An 11539-nucleotide genomic window follows, 5' to 3' on the forward strand; every position below is an offset into this window, starting at 1 on the left:
TAAGCACAAGCCCCCCGTGCTTACCTCACTCCCGGGGACTAAGCACAAGCCCGCCTGTGCTTACCTTGCTCCCGGAGACCCGGTCCCTCTCGGGAGGGTAACAAGGGAAAGTGTTCAGTGCAGATCAGTGAGGAAGCACTCATAGTGACCTTATATACAACAGAATGAAGCACTGCCTGGTTCTGTGCCGTCATTACAATTGTGTCTAAGCTCAAGCCCATTGTTGCAGCCACCATATCAATACGTCTCCTCTTTTTCATTGACCCTCTACTTTACCAAGGATCATGTCTTTCTCCAAGGACTGGTCCCTCCTGACAATACAACCAAGGTAACAGAGGCGAAGTTTCATCGTCCTCTCTTCTAAGGAACATTCTGGCTATACTTCCTCTGAGACAGGTTTGTTTGTTCTTCCCGCAGTCCATGGGTATGTTCAGTATTCTTCGCCAAAACCATAATTCAAATGCATCTATTCTTTGGTCTTCAAGGTCCATCCTCAAGCTTCATTGTCCAGCTTTCCCCTGCATATGAGGTGGAAGAAAATACCATGGCTTAGGTCAAGCTCCTTAGTCTTCAAAGTAACATCATTGCCCTTTAACTTTAAACAGGTCTTTTGCAGCTGATTTGCCCAAATCAATATGTCATTTGATTTTTCAATCATTTGATTTCTTGACTGCTGCTTCCATGGGCATTGATTATGGATCCAACTAAAATGAAATCCGTGATAACTTTAATCTTCTCTTCATTTATCATGATGTTGGTTACTGGTCCAGTTGTGAAGGATTTTATTTTCTTTATGTTGAGGAATAATGTATACTGAAGACTGTAATCTTTGATCTTTATCAGTAAGTGCTTCGCTTCTTCACTTTCAGCAGGTAAGCTTTTGTCATCTGCATATCAAAGGTTGTTAGTGAGCCTTCCGCCAATACTCCCTCCGTTCTTCATATAGCCCAGCTTCTCAGATTATTTGCTTAGCATGTGCAGATTGAATTAAGTATGGTGAAAGGATGTAACCCTGATGGACACCTTTCCTGATTTTCAGTCATGCAGTATCTCCTTATTCTTTTGAACAACTGCCTCCTTGGTCTATGTACAGGTTATCCAGCACAATTAATGTTCTAGAATTCCCATTCTTTGCAACATTATCCATAATTTGTTATTGTTCACACAGTCAAATGCCTTTGCATAGTCAATAAAACACAGGTAAATATTTTTCCTGCATTCTTTGCCTTAGGCCAAGATCCATGTGACGTCAGCAATGGTATCTCTCGGTCAACACCCTCTTTTGAATCTAGCTTGAATTTCTGGCAGTTCCCTGTCCATGTACTGCTGCAATAATTTTAAAATTATTTTCAGCAAAATTTTACTTTCATGTGATATTAAGTATATTATTTGATAATTTCTACATTCTTTTGGATCACCTTTCTTTGGGATGGGCACAAATATGGATCTTCTCCAGTCAGTTGACCAAATTTCTTGGCATAGACAAGTGAGCACTTCCAGTGTTGAATCCATTTGTTGAAACATTTTAATTGATTATTTTGTCAATTTCTGGTGCCTTGTTTTTCACCAGTGCCTTCAGTGCAGCTTGGACTTCTTCCTTCAATACTGTTTGTTCTTGATCATCTGCTACCTCCTGAAATGGTTGAACATCGACCAATTCTTTTTGGTACAATGACTCTATGTATTCTTTCCATTTTCCTTTGATAGTTAATATTTTGCCCATGGAATCCTTCAATATTGCAACTCAAGGCTTGATTTTCTCTTCAGTTCTTTCAGCTTGAGAAATGCTGAGCATGTTCTTCCCTTTTGGTTTTCTAAGTCCAAGTCTTTGTACATTTCATTATAATACTTTACTTTGTCTTCTCCAGCCACCCTTTGAAATCTTCTGTTCAGCTCTTTTACATAATAATTTCTTCCATTCACTTTAACTACTTTACATTCAGTGGCAACTTTCAGAGCTCTTCTGATATCCATTCTGGTCTTTTTTCTTCCTTGTCTTTTTAATGACCTTTTGCTTTCTTTGTGTATGATGTCTTTAATGTCATTCCACAACTTGTGTGATCTTTGGTCATCAGTGTTCATTGTATCAAATCTATTCTTCAGATACTCTCTAAATTCAGGTGGGATATAATCAAGGTCATATTTTGGCTCTTGTAGATTTAATTTTCTTCAGCTTTAAGTTGAACTTGCATATGAGCAATTGGTGGTCTGTTCTATAGTCAGCCCCTGGCCTTGTTTGACTGATAATGTTGAGCTTCTCCATTGCCTCTTTCCACAGATGTAGTCAGTTTGATTCCTGGGTATTCCATCTGGCAAGGTCCGTGTGTAGCATTGCCATTTATGTTGTTGAAAAAAAGGTATTTACAATGAATAAGTCATTGGTCTTGCAAAATTTTGTCATGCGGTCTCCAACATTATTTCTGTCTCAAAGGCAATATTTTCATGCTACCAATGCTTCTCTTTGTTTCCAGCTTTCACATTTCAATCACCAGTAATTACTGCATCTTGATTGCATGTTTGATCAATTTCAGACTGCATAGTTGGTAAAACTCTTCAGTGTTTTCATTTTTGGCTTTAGTGATTGGTGTGTCAATTGGAATAACAGTTGTATTAACTGATCTTCCTTATATGCATATGGATATCCTATTACTGACAAATGGGAGCTCTGGTAGCATAGTGGCTAAGGCACTTGACTGCTAACCAGAAGGCTTGTGGTTCAAACCCACCAGCCACTCCCTGGAAGGAAGGTGGGGCAATCTACTTCTGTAGTGATACTGCCTCAGAAACCCAAGGAGGGGTCGCTATGAGTCGGGTCCGACTTGACGGCACATAACAACAACAACAACATTACTGACATCAGTGTACTTCAGGATAGATCTTGAAATATTCTCTTTGACTATGAATGTGGTGCCATCCCTCTTCAATGTGTTATTCCTGGCGTAGTAGACCATATGAATGTCAAATACAAAACGGTCCTTTTCAGCTCACAAATGTGTAGGATATTAATCTTTATGCATTCCATTTCATTTCATTTTTGATGACTTCTAATTTTCCTAGATTCATACTTCATACATTCCATGCTCTGATTATTAGTGGATGTTACAGCTGTTTCTTCTCATTTTTAGTCATGCCACATCAGCAAATGGAATTCCCAAAGCTTCACTCCATCCATATCATTAAGGTTGCCTCCACTTTGAGGAGACAGCTCTTCCCTGGTCATATTTTGAGTGCCTTCCAACCTGAAGAGCCCATCTTCTGGCACTATGTCAGACAGTGTTCTCCTGCCATGTATATGGTTTCCAGGGGCCAAGTTTTTCAGAAGTAGACTGCCACATCCTTCTTTTAGTCTGTCTTAGTCTGGAAGCTCTATGGAAACCTGTCCGTCATGGATGACCCTGATGGTATTTGAAACACTGGAGGTATAGTTTCCAGCATCACAGCAACATATAAGCCACCATGCCACAACACACTGACAGACAAGTGGTGGTATTTAGAATGAGCCCACTTATACTAAGCATGAATAGAGAGTAGCCAGGAAAGGGGGAAGTTGACAAAGTGTCTTTTAAGGTCTCAGGATATTAAGCATATAATTTAACCTTTCCACATGATGATTGTGTAAAGGACAGTGTTGCCACACTCTTTTCCCTCACTTCATTTTAAATGTTTTATAAAAATTAAGGCAATTAGGCACAGTAGGAGTAGTATTAAGTATTTCTCATGCTCTTCAAATAGAGGGAATACTCTTCCAACAGACAGAAACTGAGGTTACCTAAGTTTCTCTTCTGAATTTGTGCCCAATTTGTTCAAACAATCCCCAGAGTGAATACTAGATAACTCAGTCCAAACTCCGAATTTTTCCAAGTAGCCACCCATATCCTTAAATGTTGCTATACTTAGGAAGTTGTATAAAGTATCTGATTCCATGTGAATAAAAATGTTCAAAAATTTCAACTATGAAATAACCTTAGGAAACAGATACCTGAGAATTATACACAAAACTCACCATTTCTTCTTTTGGAATTATTAATAGACAGAGTATGAACAAGTAGCCTGGAACTTCCTGCAGGCCCTGGATTCTGCTGCGGTGGGACTTGGGGGATGGACAGGTACTGGGGGCTATGTGCTCACAGTGATCCCGGCAGACACTTTCATGCTTTTCTGATCCTGCTCATGGCCAAAAAGGGGACAGGGCCCACTGCATGGAGTTTCAGCAAGGCTTAGTCACCCCTTCTTTGGGCAGTAACACAACACAACCCTTCAGTTGCAATTCTGGGCTGTCCTGGACTCCAGGCACAGGCAGCTTATGGAAAGATTAAAGGAGCCCTGTTGGCACAGTGACTAAACACTGGGCTGCTAACCAGAAGGCTGGCGGTTCAAACCCACCAGCCACTCCTGGGAAGGAAGACTGAACAATCTACTTCCGTAGAGATGCCACCTTGGAAACCCAAGGAGGGGTCGCCATGAGTCTGATCCGACCCAACGGCAGTGAGTTTGGTTTTGTTTGTAAAGATTACAGCCTACAAATCCCTATGAGGCAGTTCCACTTGATCACATGAGGTCTGTATGAGTCGTAATGGACTCCACAGCACTTTTTCTTTAATGGCAGGATTAGGGCCTCCCTCCAGAAAGCTGATCTCCTCCTTTGGCACATGGCCATGAAATATTTTCCTATCTATCTATGTTGTTGTTGTTGTTGTTATGTGCCGTCGAGTCGGCCCCGACTCATAGCGACCCCTCCTTGGGTTTCCGAGGCAGTATCACTACAGAAGTAGGATTGCCCAACCTTCCTTCCGAGGAGTGGCTGGTGGGTTTGAACCACCAGCCGTCTGGTTAGCAGGCAAGCGTCTTAGCCACTATGCTACCAGAGCTCCCTATCTATCTATCTATCTATCTATCTATATATATATATATATATATTTTTTTTTTTTTAATACACCATTCTCCTGGCAGAATTTAATAGGTTTTGAAATGAAAGAAACACAGATTTGAGGAATATTTGTTTTATCGTGGAACCAATTCCATATTTAAAAAAATTAAAGGAGTGTATTTTGCTCTGTAATTGTTTTAGTCTCTCTCTTTTTTAATACTATTATTTTATTAAGCTATTTTAGTTTGAGTTATCAGGAGTCAGACTCCTTAAATTCTAACTGTAGCTATGGAAATAGGGAGATTTTGTGACCTTAAATAAGCCTTGTATCTCAGTTTTTTCATTAGTAAAAGTAAAAAGCTGGAATGGGTGATTTCTAAGATTCCTTCCAGGTCTAAATTTTAGTATTCTAAATTTAGAAACTTGAGAATGTTTGGTTTTATTAATCCAGTAATAGAAGTTCTCAAAAACTTTGGTTCTGCTTTTCATTTTCTGTACGTTACTAGGATGGAAACTTCTGTATAACTTTTCATGTGATTAATGTGCCTTAGTGTTCTTCTGTCAGTCAAATAGTCATAGAAGACTTTTTCTCTAATGAAAGTAACATGGAAAATTGTAACCTGGTTCCGTGAATAGTGGGAGTATTAAGGGCCTGTTACATTTCTACTTCTCCATCTGTAAATTGAGTTACGATATTTGACCTGCATTCTGTATTGGGTTTAGTACAAATAAAAATCGGGTGCCTCCCAGTAAAGACATACATTTAAAGGAGTGTTTCCAGTCACATAGACAATTTATGGCCATAACTTCAGTGCACATAAGTAATCAGTGATTAATTAAAGAATTTCCACTCAAAACTTCTATGTTTTCTAATGGACAAAACTGATTGCAGAAGAAATTTCCTATGTTGAGTCATATATCCATTGTTCCATAAGCTCATGAACCTCTAAGGCTAAGTGTAAACCAGCCCTCCGTAATGCACAAGAAAATGAAATGTTACTGGCACAAGAAGGAAATTGTGCCCCTTTATAGTCTGCCTTCTCTGAAACTTTTGGGGTGCATAAAAGGGTGGTTGTGGCAGTGTTTAACCTGGTATATGAATTTGTCAAAACGCATTGAACTGTACGCTTAAAGGGGATGTATTTTATCAACTGTAAATTATACCTCAATAAATTTGGTTTTAAAACAAACAATATAACAACAACCAAAAAAACAGCTCTCTTATTGGCTGGCATCCAGAAAAAAAAATGGAAGTCTGATGACAGGGGTCCCCCCACTCTCCCCAGGAATAAACCTGTTACTTTAGGAAGATTTTGAAACCTCCTTGTTTCTACCTTCTCCAGTGGGAAAGTTAGATTAAATGATCAATGCTTTCCATTTCCACCTTGCAGTAAAATAAAGTAATATGGTAGAAGTGATTTTTGACCTTTTGAGTCTTGGTTACTTTGAGAAGCTGATAAAGCCACAGAATATTCCCCTAGAGGAATGTATGTACAAAACTCACATACCATTTCAGAGCTCCCAGCCGCCACCTCTACCATGTTCACCATGCCTTGTTTTCAGTGCCTACCTGTGTGCTAGGCACTGGGACTGCACTGGCATGAGAAGAACTGTCCTTGCCCTCAAGGAAGTCTTGATGATTGAAGTGTAGATACTTAGAGCAGAAGATTACGATCTTACTGACGCCAAACATTATTTGTTACTCGATATCAGTCACTGTGCTAGCTTTGTTGTTACTAGTCCATCGTTTGTCTGGGAATTCATCGGTGGAAGATTTTGTTGCCAGGGTGACGCTAACACCTGGGATGTATAATCAGAGTGTGTGTCCACACTTCTCTTTCTCCCTCTTCCTTCTCCCCTCCCCTGCTCCATCTTTCTTTTCTACTCCGCATCTCATTCTCCCTCTCCTCCGCCTTTCCTTCTTTCAGTTTTCTCTCTTCTTCTCTCTCTTCCAGCACCCCTCCCTTGCTCTCTGCTTTGCCACTCTCTTCCTTAAAGAACTTCCTTAAGCTCTCTTTCCTTTCTCTCCATTTTCATTCTGTGGTGTTCCTGTCTAGATGTGTAGTTAATATAGAGGAAAACCTCTGTGATTAGCCTGGGTTAAAATGTGCTTAGCCTGGGTTAAAATTCCTAGAAGTGCATTGACATCATGGAATGCCTCCTGAGGCCTATAGATATTAATATCATGCCAGGTGTGTTCAGTTTCCAGAGGCTTAGCCACAGCAGCTTCTGTGAAGTCAGCATCTTCTGGGGTCTGATGTTCCCGAGGAGCCATTGAAGGGCCCAGCTTTGCCCCTACTGTTCTGGTTTACTGCACATTGAGCCTGGAAGGAGGAAGGAACGTACCTCTGATTATTGCCTCCATTTGCCTTTCTCCTTTTCCTTCCGTTTTCCACATATTGCTTTGTGACCCTTTGGTATGTATCAGTATTTGGTGTTGGCCATCATGGCAGGACCATCATCCATGGGGGAATGAATGGTTTGGTACCACCTAGGATGAATGGCCTGGATCCTGCCTCCCACTGGGGTTCCCATCAGGGCAGAGCTCAAGAAGCCACTGTGGTTGCTGTAGGGGCACCCTAATGTCCTCAGTGATCAAATGTTTATATTTTATTGCTAGTAAAATATGTGTGTGTGTGTGTGTGTGTGTGTGTGTATGAACTCTGGTGGTATAGTGCCTAAGGCATTTGACAGCTAACCATAAGGTTGGTGGTTCAAACCCACCAGCCACTCCTCAGAAGGAAAGTTAGGCAATGTACTTCCATAGTGATACTGCCTCAGAAACCTGAGGAGGGGTCACTATGAGTCAAATCTGACTCAACAGCAATGAGTTTGAGTTTAGTTTATATCTATGTATCTATATCTATATCTATGTATCTATATAGATATATATATATGAGCTATGAGCTCTGGTAGCATAGTGCCTAAGGCACTTGACTGCTAACCAGAAGGCTGGCGGTTCAAACCCACCAGCCACTCCTCGGAAGGAAGATGGGGCAATCTACTTCCGTAGTGATACTACCTCGGCAGCCCAAGGAGGGGTCGCTATGAGTCGGGTCTGACTCGATGGCACATAACAACAATAACAACAACATATATATGTATATATATAGTTCCCTCTGAAAATAGGAATGGGTGGGCTGCTTGCTTGCTATTCCATTTCAATGTGAACTTTTTTCCAATTAGTGTCGGTGTTTGAGGATTGAGCTGGGTGGTCAATTTCACCTTGTGAGCTGTGATGAGTGGTAATTCAACTAGTGACCCTCCTAATTGATTTCTCCCCTCCTTTCACAGAACCATGATGGCAGTATCGACTTCCGAGAGTATGTGATTGGCCTGGCTGTCTTGTGCAATCCTGCCAACACAGAGGAAATCATTCAAGTGGCATTTAAGGTACTGTCAGCCCTGCTGAACGCATCTTGGTCTGCCTCACAAACAAGTGTTGACTCTAAGTGTATTATTTGGAATCAGTGAATCCATTACATGAGTTTATAGATCTGTGGTGACATGTATACGAGAGTAATGTGATTAAGTCAGTTGCTACTGAGAATAAAGAAAACAAACACAAATATTCGTTTAAGCCTGAAAGCCTTCAGAAGCTGCCCAGTTAACCGCATCAAGATTGAAGAGCAGGCGATTTAACAAATTAACTTAAAAAATTATTTCTTTTCAGCCGCCTCATTTTGAAGCCCCAAAGTGAGGTTTATAAATAAACACCACCTGTCATTAGTCAGCAAATCCTAATTCACCATGGTAGAGTCCTGATCCATCCTCATGTTCTCACTGAGTGTAAGAGATATTATAAGTGATATTTTTTCTGATGGAATTTATTTTGTTGGGGTGGTGTCAGGTGAATACTGTCATAAATGTCCCAAATTTCCACCCTGTATGTTTTCCTGTGGTATCACATACATGGCTACTGCAGTGCAGGGGGCTAAGCTGGGGACAGATGAATAAAATCCATGGTACAGGTCCTCACCAAAGCTTAATGGAAATTTGAGCTGTCGAGGATGTCAAGTCTACTTGTCAGCTACCAAAGGAGAAGAAAGAATACATCCCCAGAGTGTGTTTTCAGTTCTTCTGAGATCAGAGGTGCTTCATCTAATTGCTATTTAAATAGGAAGCCCGTGCCTCTAAGGCCAGCTCTCAAATCCAAAACTTCATCTCCCTATTTGTCTCCCCAACCTTTTTATATTGACCTCTTCTTCTTCAGCCACTTGGCCTCTGCTTTCCTCCAGCATGCCAGCAGCAGACCTTTCCTGTTCCTCTGCCCTAACCTTACCTGAGATCTGAGAAGGATATCCCACTGAGTCTTAGATTCTTGGTGCTTCTGTAACCCAAATACTGCATAAGGGGATGGTTTTAAATAACAGAAATTTATTTTCTCATAGTTTGTTGTTGTTGTTGTTATGTGCCGTCAAGTCAGACCTGACTCATAGCGACCCCCCTCCTTGGGTTTCCAAGGCAGTATCACTTATGGAAGTAGATTGCCCCATCTTCCTTCCGAGGAGTGGCTGGTGGATTTGAACCGCCAGCCTTCTGGTTAGCAGTCAAGTGTCTTAGGCACTATGCTACCAGAGCTCCCTTTCTCATAGTTTAGGATGTTAGAAGTCCAAGTTCAGGGCACTGGCTTTAGGAGAAGGCTCTCTTTGTTATCTCTGGGGAAAGATCTCTTTCAGTTTCTGAAGACCTGGCTTTCCTTGATGAACTGGCATGTATCGTCCCCTCTGTTGGTACTTGCTTCTTTCTCCCTTATCTGCTCTTTTTAAATCTCCAAATGAGTAGGTTGAAGACACTGGTATGGCCTCCTTGACATACAGAGACAACTCTACTCCTAAATGGGATTACATCCACAGGGACAGGGGTTAGGATTCCAACACCTATTTTGGGGAGACACAGTTCAATCCATAACACATGGTGACTCGACAGCCTTCTTTCCTCTATTATCTAGAGACGCTCTTCCTCCAAGAGGTCTTTCTTATGTCTTCAAGACTCACTGGGATAGGCGAGGGAATTTTTCATTGACAAAAGAGTGCCTGAGTTTACTTTTTCATTTCAGATTGGTTTAAACCAATTTACTGTGAGGCCCAAAGAACCTAAGTGGTTGATGCTTAGCAGATGGTCATAAGGCAGGAGCCAGAACTTTTTCCGAGTTTAAAATCTTTGGCTTTTACAGACTTATTCATCATGAAACCTAAAATTATACACATCGCTAGCTTATTCTGATTCGAACATTTCTGTTTCTGTTTTGGGATTGTATGTGTAATTATAAGTTTAGTTGGATGAATGGTCACTTTTGGCTTACCAATGAAAGGCCTGATAGAAAACGTGGCCCTCAATCACAGTAATCATTGCTGTGGAGAAGTAGTGAGATGTCCAGCCAGCCTAGATCTTGGTTTGCGGGTAGAGACAGGGAGGAAACGAGAACCTAATACTATAATTAGCTCTATTTCCAATAAGGCAAATGTCATGCTTTACACTGATTATTTGTTAACCTTGATTTTCAAATGTGCTTCATATTTTTGAAAATGTTTTTTGCATGCTTCTATTTTTCGTTTAATATTATCCTCTTACATATAGGATCCTTTCACATTCTTTTACTAGGTAGCATTTGACAGTTAACAAAGTACTTCCATTTTTCATCTCATTGCATCTTCACAGTGACCTTTACAGGGAAAATATCATCTGAGTTCTTTAGTTGCAAACAGTAGGAATAGACTCTGGTGGGCTGAAGTCAAAGAGGACTTAGCTGTAAGGTTGTGCGGTCAGTGCGAGGAAGACACAGAACTGGGCTGCTTTGGGTCGGGGCTGCAGGAACTCCCTTGGGCACTGCAGTTGGAATGAGCAAACTCTAACTCTGTTTGTAATTCAAATTCCAGGGAGGGTCCAGATGGTCTTGGGCCAAGTGGCTGCTAGGAAAGTCAGGATGTTTTGATTAAGAGTCTCATGATATCCTTTGCAGCGGGGAGATATTAGTGGCGGTATTGTTGCCCCAGAAGAAACTGAGTGTTAAATTTCCCACCAGAGCCCAAATCATCAAGCTTACCTTAGGTCTAAGAAGGCCTAGTGGCACAGTGGTTAAGTGCTCTGCAGCTAATTAGAAAGTTAGCAGTTCAAACCCACCAGCTGCTCCTCAGAAGAAAGAAGTGGCAGTCTGCTTCTATAAAGATTTATAGCCTTGGAAATTCTATGGAGCAGTTCTACTTGGTCTTATAGGGTCATTGAGTCAGAAGCGACTCTACAGCAATGGATCACTGTATGTCTGGGAACTTTGTGGCAGGGAGACTGTTGGGAGTGATTAATAGGTGAGAGAAACTGAAGGAGCGATCTGGAGTAGTTGTGGCAAAGGACGGACATAGAAGTAACAGAAAAGACACAAGAAGGAAACTTTCTACAGAAGTCAGAGCCACCAAAGCACCAAAAGTGGCAAAATTTAGACTAAGATAGGTTACTGAGAACTGTTTAGGGACAGAAAGTGAAACTATAATGTACCCTTGAGGAAAGCTTAGCGCCTGTGAGGAGGGACTTGTGCTGGAGTCTTGGCAGTTACTATTTGAAGTCCACGGTCCATACAGGGCCTTAAGGATACAGTTTGTGGGGAGAAATGCTAATTTACTTTCACTTTCTAACTATTTCATCGTCTAACAACAACAACAACAACAAAAAAAAAAA

General features: G+C 41.1%; 1 protein-coding gene across 1 annotated transcript in view; it reads left to right on the forward strand.

The window, feature by feature from the left end:
- LPCAT2 (lysophosphatidylcholine acyltransferase 2) overlaps positions 1 to 11539 on the forward strand; it is a 108681-nt gene that overhangs the window by 90159 nt on the left and 6983 nt on the right. Inside the window, exon 12 of the mRNA XM_007947948.1 lies at positions 8162 to 8260. Coding sequence (XP_007946139.1) covers positions 8162 to 8260 — 99 coding nt within the window. The remainder of the gene's footprint in view (positions 1 to 8161; positions 8261 to 11539) is intronic.

Source organism: Orycteropus afer, unplaced genomic scaffold (genome assembly GCF_000298275.1).
Source record: "Orycteropus afer afer isolate SDZICR_OR568_19922 unplaced genomic scaffold, OryAfe1.0 scaffold00009, whole genome shotgun sequence".
NCBI classification, from domain to species: domain Eukaryota; kingdom Metazoa; phylum Chordata; class Mammalia; order Tubulidentata; family Orycteropodidae; genus Orycteropus; species Orycteropus afer.